Here is a 20,036-nt window from a genome sequence, read left to right on the forward strand (position 1 = left end):
TAATTTTCCAAGATGAAAGTCCACATAAATTCACACTATTATTGTCTGCAAACGCACATCGCCTTTTACACACTTTGCTTCCCAGTCTGCCCGACTGAGAACACAAATATCTATCCATTTTCTATACCTGCTTACTGTAATTAAGGGTCACGGGGGACTGGAGCCTATCCCAGCAGTCGTATGGAGGGAGGGTGCACCCTGGGCGGGACACCAGTCTGTTGCAGGACAACATATAGACGGACAAACAGTCACACCCACACGCACAATTTAAAGCTTCCAGTCCACCTGACCTGCATGTCTTTGGATGTGGAAGGAAGCCGGAGTTCTCAGAGGGAACCCACACAGACTACTAAGCTACTATGCTGCCCAGAACACAAATATCATCATCCTCCTAATTGTAAAAGAATGCAAGAAACATTTTCCTCAACATTGCACAATTCTGTTAGTGTACTTTCTGAAGCCTCCAGTGTTCACAAGCTGGAAGTAGTCTGAGGAAACACACCAGATAACGTGTCAGAAACCTGCATTCTTAAAGGCTGTACATTGTAAATGATGTTTGTTTGTTTGTGTCCTCAGGCTGGGGAAAGTTTGCCCGGCTGACTCGAGCCCTAACGAGCAGCAGAGGAGTGTTACAACAGCTGCAGCCCACAGTTCACAAGGGAGAGAACGTCCACAAGCACTCTCGCTTAGCAGAGGTTTGTGGACACCTAGAATGTTTTAAAAAAATTATATAGTGTCATGTTTTATATATCCTCTGCGTCTGGAAAGTATTCATAGCACTTCACTTTTTCTACATTTTGTTGTTACAGCCTTTTTCCAAAATGGATGGATTTTTTCCCCCCCTCAAAATTCTATACACAACACCCCATAATGACAATGTGAAAAAAGTTTTTTTTTTTTGCAAATTTATTAAAAATTAAACTAAGAAATCACATGTCCATAAGTATTCACAGCCTTTGCTATGAAGCTCAAAATTGAGCTCAGGTACATCCTGTTTCCACTGATCGTCCTTGATGTTTTTACAGCTTAATTGGAGTCCACCTGGGGTAAATTCCACCTACAGTTGAATGGACATAATTTACCTGAGGTAAATTCCACCCACAGTTGATTGGACATGATATGGAAAGGCACACACTTGTTTACACATGAGGTCCCACAGTTGACAGTGTATGTCAGAGAACAAGCCAAGCATGAAGTCAGAGGAACTGTCTGTAGACCTCTGATGTTTAATAACTTTGCAAAATAATAATAATTTCATGTTGTCATTATGGGGTGTTGTGAGTAGAATTTTGAGGGTGGAAAATGAATTTATTCCATTTCTGAATAAGGCTGTAACATAAATTGTGGAATAGGGAAACACTGAAGTAAGGTTAGACCTTACTTGTGTGAAGCGCCTTGAGGCGACCTTATGTTTTGGCGCTATATAAATGAAAATAAATTGAAATTGAATTGAACTGAATACTTTCCAGATGCACTATATATTACATTATGTTGTTTGTTACAAGTGGCTTTGCTGTCATTTGATTTAAGAAGTTGTACACATGCTGTCACGGACCAGTGGACCCCCGTGCAGTGAATAACAATGTCCAGTGATGTTAAACACCGTTTATTGTAGACTCTGAGGATCAGTCTTTGAAAACAGAATCCAATTCTGGCAGAAAGATCTGCACAGTTGGTCATGTGAAGAAATGTTTTTGACAGGTACTACAGCTGGGCTCAGATATTCTACCTCAGTACAAGCAGGAGACCCCCAAGACCCCTCCGCACATCATCCTGCACTACTGCCTTTTCAAGACCACCTGGGACTGGGTCATCCTCATCCTCACGTTTTACACAGCCATCATGGTTCCCTACAATGTCTCCTTCAAGACGAAGCAGAACAACGTGACGTGGCTGGTGGTGGACAGCATCGTGGATGTTATCTTTTTGGTGGATATTGTCTTAAACTTCCACACCACATTCGTTGGACCTGCTGGAGAGGTCATCTCAGACCCCAAGCTGATTCGCATGAACTACCTGAAGACCTGGTTTGTCATTGACCTGCTGTCCTGTCTGCCCTATGATGTCATAAACGCCTTTGAGAATGTAGATGAGGTGAGTTTGTTGATTGTTTGGGTGCTGTGAGTTTTGTTTTTGACCCTGAGCAGGAAATAACTTCAAGCCAACTCCAAAACTTTTGCTGCTGTGTTTTGAATATTGAAGTACAGTGGTCCCTCATTTATCGCCGGAGTTACGTTCTAAAAATAACCCGCAATAGGCGAAATCCTCGAAGTAATCAGCATTATTTTTTTACAATTATTATAGATGTTTTAAGGCTGTAAAACCCCTCACTACACACTTTATACACTTTTCTCAAACAGGCATTAACATTTTCTCACTTTTCTCTCCTCTGTAAACACTCAAAGGTCAAACCTGAGTAGAAAAATAAGTCCAGTATTCTAGAATGAAACCAAAGATCAAAACCTGTTTTCAGGCCCAAACATTTGTTTGAGAAATAAAAATAGAACATTTTTCTATAAATAATATATAATTATGATGGCTTTTAGTACTAACAAATTTAATTTAAACGATCAACCTATGAGGTTGGACACATAAGAAATTTTTAATAGTGACTGACCAGTATTTCACAGTTCCTCTGACCGTGCCTCTTCGTCCAGGCGTTGCTCCGCTGTCGTCTTTTTCCACTGACTGACACCTCGGTGCAGGTGTCTTTTTCCGAGTGAAGAACACAGTTATGGGTAGTTGTTGGCGCTCTTTTTTTTCTTCTGGGTGAGAAGATTATAAACAGGTACACGCAGAACACAGTGCGCGTGCTCTTTCTTTGCTCACTGCCTCCGGTGTTACTGTTGCGGGACGGATGTGGGACCCGCAAAGAATCCAAGTCATTAAAAAGATACAAACCTTTCTCAGTGGCCACGGAGCTCTGCGGCTGCGGTTACCGAGACCATGCAGCGCTGCGGATTTTTCCACAAGAATTCTATCCTTGCAGGCTGCTGGAGCGCTCCGCATCAAAACAGTAAGCGTAGTCTCTGGACCTGTTGACAGATTTTGGCCGCAACTCCGCACAGCAGACAGTGGGGCGGTGAGAGTGGCCCGCTGCGGCGCTTACCGAGCCCGCAGACTTGGTAAGCGCATCGGAGGCAGTAAGAGCAATCTCGGTGATGCCGACCGGCCTGCCTGATGAGGACACAGAACACAGTGCGCTGTTAAAAAAAAAAAAAAAAAAGAAGCATACAAAATTGCACTAATAAATCCGCGAAACGCGAGGCCGCAAAAGGTGAACCGCGTTATAGCGAGGGACCACTGTATGTTTTAAAATCAAAACTTTAAAACGAATAATTTACTAAATATCCTCAATAGGATTTTAAATGTAACGCATTCCTTTTTGCTTTTATTTTTTTACAAATTGAAGTAAATGGGACTTCGTCTATGCACATGAAAAGTTTATTTCCCTCAAATTATCTTCACAAATTTGTTGTGTACTTCCCCTTTGCCGAGGTAACCCATTCACCTGGCCGGCTTGTGATTACTGCACAGATGTGCACTGGCATCACAATCAAAGGCCACACTTGATCTTGAAAAAACATCTTTATTTGATCTGTTGAAGAAGCTGAGGCAATGTTCTTTGGTTGGCCTGGTTGCATGTGGTCTCAGGTGGTGACACTAGTAGACAGGTGATGGTACAGAAATTGTTTGGTTCACGGTAACCGCTCTGGTGGACATTCTTGCAGTTGACATGCAAATTACACGCTCCAGAAAATCGTGACATCTGTGACATTATGTTGTTCAACATCTTGATGTTCTGCACCAGCCGGGTGAATAGATTATTTTAAGCCCCGGTCACATGGCACTAACGAAGGACACAGAAGCCAAAATGAAACAAGAAATCTGGACTTATGTTGACTTTCGGAGACCTCGTTTAACTGTTGTCCATTCCTATACCTGGTGCTATGTTAGAATTTTCAAACTGAAAAATGTGAGCGAATCCCGACGACAACTTCAGTTCGTCCGTATTGTTTTGCTTTCTGTTTTGACAGTTCCTCATTGTTTGCATAGTTCCTGTACCGTTAGCATTCCGTTTGACTGTCGTCCAACTTTGTCCAACCTCCCAAGGCCGACGTCTTGCACGAATGTCAGTGATATCTGAACGGATCAATAACTAAAGATCTGACGAGCTGAACGTGACTCGTCCATGTGTGGGACAAAAAGCAGCGTTGTCATACAGAAACAGTAGTGACAAGAATGTTTTATCAACTACTTGAACTATTTACGCACGTTCCCGCCGTTTGTTGCTGGAATGTGATGAACGTGCGTGTGCGCACACGCATGTTCATCATGAATGTTTTGTTCTGATTTTGTTTAAAGCACCAAGGTTGCCATTCGCCTCGTTTATCTTTTGTTAGTTTTGGTTTTGTTTTGTTTCTTTATGCGCTCTTGATTCGCAGGTTTTTCAGTGATGGGAGAAGTGCAGGATTATTTGTCCACCTTTTCTCGACTATTTGTGACTTTGTCACTTTTTTCCTTCATTCAGCGATTGTTGTGTGCCGTGTGACTGGGCTCTTAGCAAAACGGAGGTTCTCTCTAACATTGATTTTAACAAACTTATCAACAAAATCTGTGAGAAACAAACCTTCTGTATGCATAGAGAAAAAGTTAGATCTCTGTGTTAGATTTATATTTTTATTATTTACAGTTGATGTTGTACAGTTGGTGCAAAAGCAAATATTTACTACATTTAAACATCTCTTTGTGTCCATTTAATTTAAATATCAGTGGTTTTTGCTCACTTTTACTGTATCAGATCAGATGGAGGGATGCTGAACACCTGGAGGTGCTGACAAGGGTTTGACATCGATCTGATTTCTTTTCCACTAGTACTGAATACTATTAATGTTCTTGAAATGCTCTGTTGTGATATTACATGGAAATTGATCTCTGTGATGTGGAAAAATCACTCCTTCCTTCCTACTCCAGATGTAGTATCAAATTCTTTTGTTGCAGTGCTAATGTGCGTCTCGTTTGACATAAGGTAACATAGTGTAAATGTAGCCAGTCCCGTAATACATCATTTTAACATTGTACAAATACTGAATAGTATTGTAGAACACAGCTTCTGTTATAAAAAAGATGTTTAGGGAAACAGCACTTCTGAGATAAACTTGTGCACAACTTCACCAACAGCATCTGGTTTTATAATTTAACAAGGCAAAACAGCGTTCAGCCTCCCTTTGGCCGACAGCAAACTCACTTTTGTTGTAAATTGGCTCTTACCCTCTGTGGTGGCTGGTTTACAGAGTGCTGTTGTGGCATAAATAGTCCAATATTTTCCTGATACACTCTGCTTCATGCACAAATTTTACATAAACTATCTTGAGTGAGATAATCTCCAAAGGGGGGCACATTTGGCCGGATGATTTCATTCAAAAGAATCCAAGACTGATTTACTTTTTTAGGTGAAAAAAAAAATAGTATAATGGATTCACTAATATATAATTCAAAATGGTAACAATCGACTTATATGCAAACATAATTTTTGCCTATTTTATTGTATATGATTTTAAAATTTTTGCCCGGCAAGCATTCTGGGTTGCTGACCTTTTGCTGGGTAACTTGGTGACACATTACCACTTTACACTGCACCGTATACAAGAAGATAAATAAAGCTGTGAGCAAAATCTAATTTTGTCCATTTGGTTGACATAAAATATCTCCACAGGGTCCTTTTGTGTGGTGTATGAAATGTATTTCTTAATGTATGTACCCATGTGTGAGCCTAAATCAGCATCTCTGATACAACCACAGCTGCTGAATTGGTGCCAAAAATCCTCTCTCTCACACACACACACACACACACACACACACACACACACACACACACACACACACACACACACACACACACATACATTGATTAAATGGAGTCTCGGGGCCCAGGCCGCTTTCATTATCCCAATGCATCACAGCGTGTGTGTCAGTGTGTCATATCTCGTGATGTGTGTGTTGTTTGTGCAAAATGCTGTGATGGCATTTAACAGCTCAGTATGCGACACACAAGCTCCCAGGGGCCGCCTGCAAACACGCACAGGAGAGAATATGAAATGTTGCGGCGAAGCCTCAGCGAGGCTTGTTTGTAGGCTGCGAGCACTTAGATGTATGTGTGCAGGTGCAGCAAACAGAATGGATATTCTAGTCCAGGGGTGGCCAAGTTTCATCCTCGAGAGCCACCTTCCTGACACTCTTAGTTGTCTCCCTGCTCCAGCACACCTGAATCCAATGAAAGGCTCATTAAAAGTCTGCTAACGAGTCTTTCATTGGATTCAGGTGTGTTGGAGCAGGGAGACAACTAAGAGTGTCAGGAAGGTCGCTCTGGAGGACCAAACTTGGCCACCCCTGTTCTAGTCTTTCAATGCCTCAGCATCCTAAACGCTGACATGTCCGAGCAGTGGCGCTAAAGCAGTCGAAGCCCAGCAGAAGGGACAAACTACCTCTTGGCATCTCAAGGAACTGATTTAAAACATAACAATGGGAATGCTTTAGCTTTTAATCATGAGTGAAGTTCATAAAATGTGCACAGATGAGGTTTGAACTAGTCATAAAAAGTGTAATCGCTTTTTTTTTTATGATTAAAGTCACAAAGAATTTTCTTCAGCACCGTTCAGTCTTATATCGGCAATATAATCAAAATTTGTCTTGTCTGGAAACAAATTTGGGTTCAAATACAGTGGGTGTGGGTTAAAATAAAGCATCAGCGTGACCATAACACATATGACACAGAATCCCCCAAAATAAATATTTTACCAGTGATAAAATTAGCTATAATTTTTGATTGGCTGCTACGGGTTTGCCAGGGTCACCACAGCGGATCCAAGACCAATCTGCACTGGGATTTGTCACAAGTTTTATGTCGGATGTCGCTCATGGTGCAACTCCAGTCGCACATGGAGAAACACACACAGTCCCTGGTCTTCCTAAGCGGCCTCCTACCCAAGTACGAATCAGAACCTACTCTGGTTCTGAGATTTGATGGGATGAAGTGTACACAGAGCGGCGCCGGTGCTAACTAGTTTTCAAACCAAAGTAAGCTTTGTGTCAAAGCCAAAGGGACTACACCCTTTATGTGACATAAATGGAATGAAAATACATTGCAAGATCATACTTTTGCCAAAGAGGTTACACTTCGAGCCGCATCTGTTTATTACCTTGATAAAACCAATGAGAATCAGAATCAGAATCGCCTTTATTGTCATTGTACACTCAACAAAAATCTGTGGCATTGTGCTGTGATAAAACTGCACCTTTCAGAGTGGCCTTTTATTGTGGACAGTCTAAGGCACACCTGTGCACTAATCATGGTGTCTAATCAGCATCTTGATATGGCACACCTGTGAGGTGGGATGGATTATCTCAGCAAAGGAGAAGTGCTCACTATCACAGATTTAGACTGGTTTGTGAACAATATTTGAGGGAAATGGTGATATTGTGTATGTGGAAAAAGTTTTAGATCTTTGAGTTCATCTCATACAAAATGGGAGCAAAACCAAAAGTGTTGCGTTTATATTTTTGTTGAGTGTAATTTACATTGCAACAAGATTTGAGTACAACTCCAAAAGGTGCTTTTCCAAAAGGTGCTAAGCCGATTATCACAAAACTCTGAAAATGTTGGGTTTTGCGTAGGATATAAGCATTGAAGGCAAGAAACATGCATCCCATTAATGATGGAACATCTCATCCAGAGTGGCGTTATAACAGTTTTATCCATTTTTAATTGTTCTTGTGTGACAGTGAAGTTCTGAGCTAGTATTTATTTCACACTTTAATTCTAATCATTTTGGTGTTTATAGACATAAGACAGGATAACATGATGTCTTCACACTACCTACGATCATTAAAATGTCACGCAGTCTGCACACACGTGTGAATTTAAAGGCTACACTTGGAGACACGGTGGGATATATTTTAGCTGCAAAGCTGTCAACAAAACTCTGGTCTTCTCCTTATCGGATCCCCTCCAAAATAACTCCGACACCGCGCTATAATCTAGATGGCTTTGAGGCAGTTTGTTGCGAGGGTAAATGAGAGCGAGTAAACGATTGCCCGTGTTATTAAAGCGGAGTGGAAACATCTCGCTGCTGCTCCCAAACTTAACGACCGACATGAATAACTCTGGCTGTTTTCCCCAACAGATTTGCAAATGGGAAAGACCATTAACGACGAGCGGCTGTCAAAGTTATTCTTGGAAAACGTCCAACTCGTGATTGTCTGAAACTCAGAGGCACTTTGCCATTTCATATTCTAATGAGTGTGAAGGCAAAACATCCAAATGAGCCACTGTCTGGATAGAACGTGCTTCAGCAGAAAGCTGTTTTGGGGGCCACGTAAACGGCGGTGTTTCAGGTGCATGCTCGCCCATACAACCACCAACCGTCGTATTCTATTTCATTTGTGTGTGTGTGTTTTCCACTTTCTCATCGCGTTTGGCTGATCAAATGCCTGCTCTCTTATTTGTGCTTGGTTTTTATTTTCTTCTCCACCCCTCTGTTTTGTTTGCATGGCCCTTTCTCCTCCTTGTGTTCATGCATGGGACGCGATGGAAGAATTGGAACCAGAGAGCCGTCACTCAAGTAGGCTTCAGTTTGGTTAGAACGTCATGTTGTTAGGTTAGTTAGTGTCATAGAAAAGATTTTATAGCTGCATTAGAACATGTTTTTATATCCATTTGTCAAAATAATCTTTTTTTATTTTAAAGATGGCAAAAAACAGACATTCATTGTTTCTAAACAATGGGCTTCACGCAAGAACCGCTCACACAAACAGATTCATTCATAAATTAAGAGTGCAATCATGAGCAGTTCACCAACTTTTCTGTTTTTCGTTGGTATGACCAAAATTTAGGAATGGTCCCTACCTGTAGTCGGGGTCTACTGTCAACCAAATCTATATGTTGAGTCATTTATTGTATATTTCATTACTTTTTGAAGCAGTTTTAGTTTGAAAATTGCACATAAATTACACGTCAACATTATCCTGTTTCACACGATATTTGTAAAGTAATTCTAAAGTTCTTCACATACGTAGCTTAATACCTCAAGTTAAGGTATTAGTTCATCAGTCTCACAATGTGGAAAACTCACTCCATGGGTAGAAGTCCCCCGACACCACGGGGAAGGGAATGGGTGGGGGACAGACAGATGGACTGCAGTCCCATCTATCCCATGTGGAGGACAAACCTGTTAAGTTTGAGATCGATGTGCTTTTGACGGATCTGTTCAAGACAAATGATTCTGAAATTATTTCCGATGGCTTAAAACATGTTTGAAACCATTTTAAATCAGAAAAAATGTAATATTTTATTTATTGGATTTAAATGGCTGTAAACAAACAGGACAATTATTTTTTTTTTTTTAAAGTCTGAGCAGTTTCACTTTGCACAGAATTACATTCTTTTAAGCATTTTTCAGATTTTACTTTGTTTGAAGCTTTCCAAACCAAAGCTAAATTGGTGTTGACTGACAAACATTTTAAATTGTTACTGGCATACATTTTCTTGTGACATTTTGTGGAGCAAACAATTGTGAAAAACGCTGATTAAAATAATTAGCTGTAGCATTACAAATAAACAGGACATTATTTTCAAGACAGGTGTGTTATTTTTAAATTTTTTTATTTATTTATGTACATTGAGACTTCATTTAAAAGGGAAAACATCAGCATGCTTGTGCTTGTAGGAGAAAATTAGTTATTAGTTATTTAGTTAAGTTATTTGATTGTTCCCATAAGATCACAGCAGTTCTTTTTTGATTTGTAGCTTTTCTTTCTAGGAGATCTGTTCAGGGACAAACGGTTGCTCCCTCTTGGGCTGGTGGAGTTTGCAGCAAGAATTAAAAGCAGTTATAACCAAATTGTGTGGAGCGAGTCGCCGTCTGTAAAGCGATTTTTAGAGAAGCCAAGCTGTCTGGCAGGCAGATAGATCAGATCAAGTGACAGCGAACGCTGCAGTTGTACTCGCGTTGCATAGCACAGCACATTATCAGATCAATACCCCCCCCCCAACACACACACACACACACAGAGAGAATGGTGCCACTGTGAAGGGAAAAAAAAATGTGATGTGAACACCTCGGACTGTGAATGACTTGAGTGGGTGTTTTTTATTTATTTTTTAATATGAAGTTTAGCTGAGTTGACGGACAGCTGCTGCTTAGAAGAATAGAATTTCATTATGTTAAATGGTATTGTTTTTCAAAAATTCTACTTTTTTTTTTATTTTCCACTCTTGTATTTTACAGTACTCTCATCATTCTGTTATCTCTGCCTGTTTGCTGCCACAGTCATACATAATCACATATTATAGTACAAAACCACATTTAGTGTTTTTCTTGTGTGTAGGAGGGTATAAGGTCTGACTCAGGCATCAGATTTTAGGCTCCATCCAAACACAACACATCATCACGTAACTGTTTCTATAATACTATAATACAAATGTGTGATATGTGCAGTGTAGTGTAGTATCGTTCCACCCCAACATAATTTACAGCCAATTTTAACACAGACAGTGCAATTTGTTGTTTACCAGCTGGGTAGTCTAAAAGTTATTACACTTTATATCAATAAAAAATTATTTTTAAATTCCGACTCAAGAGAATAGTGTTTGCGTGGCACAGTCACTGCGGCTACACTAAAATATGAAATGGACGAAGTGGAGCCTGTTAATCAGGAAATGGGGTAAATGTAATGAAATGGAGCAGACTGGCCCAGACTGACTCCAAATATGATTTAAATATGATTCAATTAAGTACTTTTATTTAATAATTTTTAAGCGAAATGGAGCAAAATGGGGACAGATAACGAAACGGGGTAAAACGTAGCGAAATGGAGCAGACTGACTCCAAATATGATTCAGTTAAGTACTTTTATTTAATTTGTTTAACGAAATGGGGACTGATATTAATGAAATGGGGTAAAACATAACGAAATGGAGCAGACTGACCTGTTGACTGAAGTTTCATCTCCTGAACGCCAGATGGCGCACCTGCCCCTACTACATGTAGTGAGCGCATCTCACAAAAAACAAAAGCCAAACAATTAAATAAAACTACTTATTTGGAGTCAGTCTGGTTAACTCTGCTCCATTTTGTTACATTTTACCCCCATTTCATGATTATCAGTCCCCATTTTGCTCCATTTCATATTTTAGTATGGCCCCAGTCACTGAACACATTAAAGAGAAATATGGCATAAAATCTGATGATGATAAAGTGAAAATTATTTTTATGTATCACTGAACGACAATGTACATGTCATAATTTCATATGAAAATAAAGTGCACACTTTTTCCTTCACCTCTTTGTAAATCGTGGGCACTTCATCGTGTGTCGGTGATTCAGGGTGACGTCATGCGATGTGCAGTTCCATAATGTTTTTACGATGTGCCAGAAGATTGGGTTTCCCACAACACGAAAGCTTGCAAACAATTGTTTTATCAAAGTCAGTGCTTTGGTTTGTCAGCATGTCAGCATTCGAAGAGGAAGGCACTGCTCTTATATTTTCCATCATACCCGCCTTTGAAATGATGTTGGAAGCAGCAGATATCAGGGGGCAGTCAGGCTACTCACCTCACAGCGACATCTACTGGAGCGGAGGTCATAGCGTTCATAGGGATTTAAGGGAAAGTAATGTCCCTTTCACATTCTGATGATTAGCCCAGCATTTGCCAATGAATAGTGAAAAGGTGCTTACCAGTGACCAGCACCAGTGTCCACTCGACTCTGCAGGGGCTAGGTCAGCTTCAGTTGGACAGCATTGATATTTGTCATGGTCCTGGAAAAATTTTCAACATGCTTAAAATCTGTGACGTTCATGCTAAAGCTGAGAACATACGACAAGATGTTTTTACCCAAGATTCACAGTTGGGCAGAGTCGGCACTAGTCAGTGAGGCTAGTTGGCACAGAGATCTCTTGGTGTGTTAGGGATAAAGACCCATATTAGCAAGTGTGTGAGGGGAACAAACCTGACCTCAAGTCAGTCAAATATATTTGAATTTTTTGAGCCAACACTGGACGCCGATTACCGACCCAACTGCAAACACACGTTGCCAACAGCCAATGAAAAAGAGTAGGCAGGACACAGAAAATAGCGTTAGAAGACGAAGACAATGATATTATAGTATTATAGTACTAAGCATTAACTAACAACATATTAATAGGTAGCAAATACATGTACATATAATTTATAAATTAGTGCCCTTAGTTAACATGAACACCCTTTAGTAATAATTTATTAGTGTTTGTGAGTTAATGTAGTACTAAGCATTAACTAACAACGTATTAATAGGTAACAAATACATGTACATATAATTTATAAATTAGTGCCCTTAGTTAATATGAACACCCTTAATAAGTGATTACTAAACACAGTTGAGTGTTTATTCACTGTTAGTTAACGTGTATTGTTGCATTCATTAATGGAATGTTATTGTAAACTGTTCCTGAAAGCGTTGCCTCAGCCAAACAATCTGTTTTCCTTCTCTCTTTCATCCCATTTTTAGGGAATCAGCAGTCTGTTCAGCTCACTGAAGGTGGTCCGACTTCTCCGTTTAGGTCGAGTCGCCCGCAAACTGGATCACTACATCGAGTACGGCGCAGCTGTGCTGGTGCTGCTGGTTTGTGTTTTTGGACTGGCTGCTCACTGGCTTGCCTGCATTTGGTAAGTTCACAGTCATCACCTTTTCAGTTATACTCCTGTCATATTTCCAGTATTTCCCAGTGTATCATAGCGTTCCAGTCGGAACGTTCCATATTCATTCATGTAGTCGAAAAAAGTGCATCAAGACGTACAAATATGACGCATTGAGTTGAGTTAATGTACCAACAAAAGCTTTGTAAATCAGAGCAAATGGACAACTTGTCACCTTGATGCATTAATAGCGTAGCCAATTATTATAATCACATCATTGATTTAAGTTAATTACTCCATCGATTAGCAGGTTTTTGGTCAACATGCTTTCACACATTTGCTCGTGGTACCTTGGAGGAAGAGTTATAGCAGTTTTAAGAGAATTAGTTTCCCTTATTAATATGCAAATTTATGGATCCTGGGCCTTCAAAGTCTAATCAGATCATCTCCTCAGTAGGAGGTAACTGTGGTGGAAACATTAAGCTTCCGTTGTCATGTTCTTGATTTATTATGTTTACAAGAAGGTTTCTGCACATACAGATGCCGCCACAGCAACTTAATGTTCTGCACAGGGGAAATGTATTTGATACTTAACAAGTCATTTTCATTTCAAGATTTCCTTAATTAGATTTCCAGCTATAAATAAGAACCTCAATCAGCCGGCAGGCGTCGTCCAGATTGGCTGAGCTGGACGACAAGCTGGCTATTTCTTATTTTTGTCATTCCAAATATTTCAAGATTCAAACAACTTTACTGATCCCTAAAAGGGCAATTCATTCTTCACACCCGATTACCTCAGACAAAAATACAGCAATTAATCCACAGTTATTACTAGTTGAACATAATAATGGCACACATCAGAATTAAAACAACTGCACATATACATTTGATTATTTATGTACGCTAAACTTTGAAACAATCCATCGTCCGAATTGAGGCAAACCTCGCTTTGGGTGTTTATTAAATCATATGTTTGGAGACTGCACAGTGGTTCTCCTAATCGTTTACTTTAGTGTGGACAGCAAAAGTAAAAGTAATGTGCAGTAGTGGACCTACCGACAGCTGCTAAAAGTGCTAACACCATTAGCATGCAACATTAAATAAGACGAGAGATTCACTTAGCGTGAATATTTCAACAGCGGCGTCTTAGATGATCTGGTAGGAAGTTTCACGGCACAACAAGCCATTCCAGGCGTTTGTAATAAAATACTATAAACAAACAGCCTCCACTGACTCTGAGTTACGGTTGGAGGCTATACGAGGAGGAGCAGTTGCTACTGAACTCAGCAGCTGTCACTCAAAGCAACCATGCCCACAATTATTCAGAACTTTATGGCTTAAAACATCTTAAATTAAGAATTTAGAAAAAACCTCACTCCCCATACAGTTGTCATGGAGGCGGAAACTATCTATAAAGACCAAAACCGTTTTTGTACCAGGCTGTAAACATGTTTATTTCTGCTCTAAAGTTGGACATTTTAACATGGGAGTCCTATGGGAGAGTGTTCTGAGTTTTCAACGCAAAAATGTTAAAGATGATTATTGGATCAAGATCACAAACCATCTCATTAAGATAATTTCATTGGAATGCATTCTCTACTTTTTCCAGACAGACTGATAACTACAAATTAATCACAAACTAGCTTCGATCTTGCGATACACTGCCCAAAGCATGAAAAAGGATGAGTGAAATAAAGGCATCACATGATGATGATGATATCATGTCATATTATGATAATAACGATGATGTTGTCATGAACTGTGGAAATGTTAACTGAACGTTTGTTCACATTGCAGGTATAGCATTGGCGATTACGAAGTAATTGATGAGGAAACCAACATCGTGCGCCAGGACAGCTGGCTCTTCTTGCTGGCTGAGACTGTTGGCACGCCATACCGCTTCAACGCCAGCGGTTCGGGGAAATGGGAGGGCGGCCCGAACAAGCACTCGGTCTACATCACATCCTTGTACTTCACCATGACCAGCCTGACCAGCATCGGCTTCGGAAACATCGCCCCAACGACGGATGGAGAGAAGATCTTTGCTGTGGCCATGATGATGATTGGATGTGAGTGGAGGCATTTTAACTGTTGTAACGGATACACTAGAAGTTAAAGTATGCTCTTTAAAGCCACAATCCACCAAGGTAGCCAGATAAATTAATTATCCATCCACCTGTTGGTGATCAGAAAATGGAACTTAGAATGTGATGCCCAACGTCATTGTAGCTCAACAGCAGAATTATTCATTTAAACTTGAATTATAGGCACGTCTTCTCCACTTTCACTGGTTATTATTCAGGTTTGGTCTCTCACCTCCTCTACATCGTTTGCATAAGTCCTTTACAGGCTTCAGATTTTTAATCCCCCCCCCCCCCCACACACACTTTTTTAAAAGACACTTTAAGTGGTGATATTTTTATATGTAGGTGGTCATTTTGAGACATTCTGGAAGCATTTACTTACATTTCCATCTGCATTTACTTGTAAAACAGAATTTGCAAGCACAGATGTTATGAACTGCAATCTTCTTTTACATAATGAATATTTTATGGATTTATAGGCTATATAGGTTTGGGCTACCAATCTGTAGGCCTGTGTTTGATTCCCGCTCATACTACGTGTCTGTGTCCTTGGGGAAGATACTCCATTTGCATTGTCCCAGTCCATCCAGCTGTAAATGGGTACTGGTCTTGGCTGGGGAAGTAACCTGTGTCGAACTGGCACCCAGGGGGAGTCATAGAGTCTCAACTTGACAATACAGAATCTGGAGATAAGCACTGGTAACAATGGGCCTCAGAGCCTACATAGTATATTGGAGGAATATTTATGGAAATTTAAATGTCTGAATTGGCATTAGATCATTACTGAAATAGGATGTGACAAACCAATTTCTTGTAGAATCAAATGTCTGACACACACACACACACACACACACACACACACACACACACACACACACACACACACACACACACACACACACACACACACACTCATCTTCAACCGCTTTGTCCAATTAAGGGTTGCGGGGGGCTGGAGCCTATCCCAGCAGTCATAGAGCGCGAGGCGGGGTCCACCCAGGACAGGATGCCAGTCTGTCACAGGGCAAATATCTGACATTTGTTACCAATTTTCAAAACTTAAAAGAAAATTCATTTTGGAAGAAAAAAAAACAACCTTGACATTTTCTACATGGGTTACCAACATTACAGAACATCATTAAAAATAAATTTTCATGTTCGGTTGCAAACCTAAATTGGAACCTTTTTGATCATAAATACAGTTGGTTATTTTTTCAGAATAAAAACCTAACCATGTTCAATTTCATACGTATGTGAGCTGCACTTGTTTGGGATGTCCAGTTAAAATTTGTTGAAACTTTGATACATTTGTTTCTGCCGCGTTATCATGGGCACAAGAATAAATATTTTCTTCAGTAAAGTTTTAGTTGTTGGAGCATGTTAGTGAAATTTCATTGTGCTCAAATTGAAACATCACCAAGACACTTTTATTTGGGACATCCAGCTCAAATTTGATGATCAAATACATTTTGTACAAGTTATCGTGGGCGAAAGAATCAGTGGGAGTCCTTAAAGGGTGTTGGTGAAATCGGCTCATGTTCAAACCTAAACTTGCCAAGGTATTGTGGGCACAAAAAGTGTGGCTGATGCATGGATGATTATAGCCTTAGGACCGGCGGAGATGATGTACGAAACAGAAGCTAGTTTCAAATTTGTTTTTGAGTCAGAGTTTAGAGTTCCATCAGCACTGTCATCAGCTCTGATCACCTTCCTCCAGCAGCAGCTCTGGTGTTTACGCCTTCATTGCAGTCGTTACCTTCGTCTGCTGTCTGATCTCATACTGAATAATTGAGGTTTTCTGGAACCTGCTGTGCTGATGCGTCACTCACACATTTCCAGTTTTCTTGAAATGCCCCAGAAAAATAAAAACGAGCCGAATTGTAAGTGAGGAGGACGCCTCCTCAGAGGCTGAAGGTCAGTGCTAGTTCATTAGAACATTTCAAATAAATAGTAGAGAAGCTTGAATCTTCGACTGGACTAGGTTGCTTGACGCGAGGACGTTTCGCTTCAAATCGCAGAAGCTTCCTCAGCTAAAATTCATGCTCTGGTAGTCTGACTTCTGTCTTGACTCTTGTAGAGTCTTGACTCTTCTTCTCTACAAGAGTCAAGACAGAAGTCAGACTACCAGAGCATGAATTTTCTCTACAAGAGTCAAGACAGAAGTCAGACTACCAGAGCATGAATTTTAGCTGAGGAAGCTTCTGAGATTTGAAGCGAAACATCCTCGCGTCAAGCAACCCAGTCCAGTCGATGATTCAAGCTTCTCTACTATGGAAACCACCTGGACAACTGAGAACCTACACAGAAACATTTCAAATGAATGTTGTTGCTTGCTGGTGCTTTGTAAGTTGTAAAAATCCATATTATCATATTGACCCCTGTTCATAGTCATCCTGTTTCTTTTTCTTATTCCACATGTGTAGCTCTATCTATCTGTCTGTCTGTCTGTCTGTCTGTCTGTCTGTCTGTCTGTCTGTCTGTCTGTCTGTCTGTCTGTCTGTCTGTCTGTCTGTCTGTCTGTCTGTCTGTCTATCTTGCTCTGCATATTTATGCAGAGTGCTCCTTAGATAAGTAAAACAATTTTAGTCATTTAGTTCATTTGGATGGATGGATGGATAGATAGCTTTATTATCATTGTCATTACAACAACGAGATTGCCACACTCACATTCCACAGACAAACAGCAATTAATCCACAATTATTACTTGTTTACCGTAATAATGGCACACATCAGAATTAAGACAACACATATACATTTAACATTGTTTATATACACTAAACTTGAAACAGTATGTTTTCCAAATTGAGGCGATGTGAGTGTGTGGTAGCCGCTGCAATTGGAGTCGCGCCGCCTGCCAGCTTGGGAAGAATGGGGGCCTGCCGCAGGGGGGGCAGGAAGGGAGGTAAAGGGAAAAGCTGGAGCATGCTTCAGTCCATGTGTAAGTCAGTTTATTGTCTTTGTGGGTTGAGATAAGAATGGAGCCGAATAATCTCTCCAAGGCCTGAATAAATTCCTCTGGAGGTAAACAGTGGGCAGTTTGTCCTTGAGGCTAGATAAGCCTAAAGTGTTATAGCTGAGCAGTAAAAAAACTTTTTAACAGTTCCACTTGAACAACCAAATCCCAATTATGAATTAAGAATATTCCCAATTATGAATTAAGAATATTCACCGGCCTCCGAAACCTTCAGCTTCAACTGCAAAGCACGCATCAGCTCCAAGGTGTCATCCAATTTGCGTCTGAGTTCAAGAGTCAAGGCAGTCTGAGAATACACTGCCTTGCCAACCTCGTTAATCATGATGGACAAGCGAGGGCCCAGCTGATCAATTCCATGGTTAATCCAATAGTAGTCCAATAGATCCAGAATCCAATATAATTTTGAGGAATTCACAGTCTGGTGAAGTAGGGACTTGAAGGTTAAAGGCAGAGAGATAAGGGAGAGTGGAGGAGATGCGACCGCCCTCGTCAGAGACTTTCTGGTGGTACTACCATGGTGTGCGTGAAGTTGAATGTACTGTACATACAAGTAATAAAAGTCCAAAGTGAGGTCCTATATAGCGCCATAACCACACCATGGTGTGCATAGCTTGAAGTCTGCTCGCGCACCAGGGTACTAACATACACGGGTCAAAGACGTGACGCTCGCTTTTTCTGTCCGATGGAACTTTTTACCTAATAATAAACATTAAAGTGAATACAAATATAACATGTATGTCTAATACCTTCCTTATACATGTGCCCACTCTTATTTCTTTAAACATGTTGGTTATTGGTCATTTTCTGCCATCTAATGTGTGAAAACATCATGTGGGGCGATCGTCCGACCTTGACGTCTGTTTGGATAACTGGTTTTAAATCACATTAAAACAATTTAAATATAATCCTTGCCCTATTTGGCATAATTTCAAACTTGTTTTACATTTATTGATAAAGTTATGAAGCATTTGTACATACGAGGTCTGTTAGAAAAGTAACCGACCTTATTATTTTTTTCAAAAACCATATGGATCAGACATGCTTGAACCCTCGTGAAAAAACTCTCGCATGCCCACGCTTGTCGGTTACGTCATTTGCCTGTGGGCAGTCTTTGAGTGAGGAGTCGCCCACCCTCTCGTTGATTTTTTCATTGTTTAGGAATGGCTCAGAGACTGCTGCTTTGTTTGATAAAAATTTTTTCAAAAACTGTAAGGCACAACTGAGTGGACACCATTCGATAAATTCAGCTGGTTTTCGGTGAAAATTTTAACGGCTGATGAGATATTTTGGTCTGTTAGTGTCGCTTTAAGGATGGCCCACGGCGCCTGACGGCGATCTGAGCTCCGAGGCGTCGCCGTCTCACTGTTTCAAGCTGAAAACTTCCACATTTCAGGCTCTGTTCACCCAGGTCGTCGTCAGAGAACAGAGAAGTTTCAGAGGAGGTCGGCATGAGGAGTTTATGCGGAAATTCCACTGTTAAAGGAGATTTTGTAATGAAAGAACGTGTGGGCAGATTCGCATGTCGGCCGGACCCGACCGCGGGGGGTCGCGACAGGAAAAACACCTCCGTTGGAAACCTTAACGGACAAGTTGGAACATGCCCAGCTGTTAAACAATTTCTCAGATACTCACTTGTTGAAAGCCATCAAAAGCCGCCTGAATTTTACAAATGGTTTTCAACACGGAGGTGTGTTTCCTGTTGCGGCGCGGACGGATTTGCGGCGTCCTCACGGAACCGACTCGGCGAATTTGCCCGCACGTTTTTCATTACAAAATCTCCTTTAACAGTGGAATGTCCGCATAAACTCCTCATGCCGACTTCTTCTGAAACTTCTCTGTTCTCTCACGACGTCCTGGGTGAACAGAGCCTTAAATTAGAAAGTTTTCAGCTCGAAACAGCCAGACGGACGCCACCTCGCGCCGCGCCGATCTGCTTTGTGAGCTGCCCTTAAAGCGAAAGAAACTCCACAATCTCTCATCAGCTGTTAAGCTTTTCACCGAAAACCAGCTGAATTTCTCGAATAGTGTCCACTTGGATATCCCTCACAGGTCCTGAAAAAATTTTGATAAAGCAACGTGCGCCGTCTCCAGCAGCGTCTCAGACAAAGGATTTCAGCCGAGAGGGCTGGACCAGTGCTCACTCAAAGCCTGCCCACAGGCGAATGACGTCACCGACACGCGTGAAAAAACTCACGCATGCGCACGAGGGTTCAAGCATGTCTGGTGTAATCGCACGTGATTCAAATCCATATAGTTTTTTTTTTTTACTATAAAACTGCCGGTTAGTTTTCTAATAGACCTCGT

The 20,036-nt window shown here is 40.8% G+C and overlaps 1 protein-coding gene across 4 annotated transcripts in view; it reads left to right on the top strand.

The window, feature by feature from the left end:
- Positions 1-20,036, top strand: part of kcnh1a (potassium voltage-gated channel, subfamily H (eag-related), member 1a) — an 82,396-nt gene that overhangs the window by 42,488 nt on the left and 19,872 nt on the right. For 2 of the 4 annotated variants that reach the window (XM_034184252.1, XM_034184254.1), the window contains 5 exons: positions 577-695; positions 1,702-2,094; positions 8,595-8,621; positions 12,546-12,703; positions 14,471-14,742. In XM_034184252.1, coding sequence (XP_034040143.1) covers positions 577-695; positions 1,702-2,094; positions 8,595-8,621; positions 12,546-12,703; positions 14,471-14,742 — 969 coding nt within the window. The remainder of the gene's footprint in view (positions 1-576; positions 696-1,701; positions 2,095-8,594; positions 8,622-12,545; positions 12,704-14,470; positions 14,743-20,036) is intronic. The other 2 variants (XM_034184253.1, XM_034184255.1) reach the window with 1 other exon arrangement.

Source organism: Thalassophryne amazonica, chromosome 13, assembly GCF_902500255.1.
Source record: "Thalassophryne amazonica chromosome 13, fThaAma1.1, whole genome shotgun sequence".
In the NCBI taxonomy this organism is placed as follows: Eukaryota; Metazoa; Chordata; class Actinopteri; order Batrachoidiformes; family Batrachoididae; genus Thalassophryne; species Thalassophryne amazonica.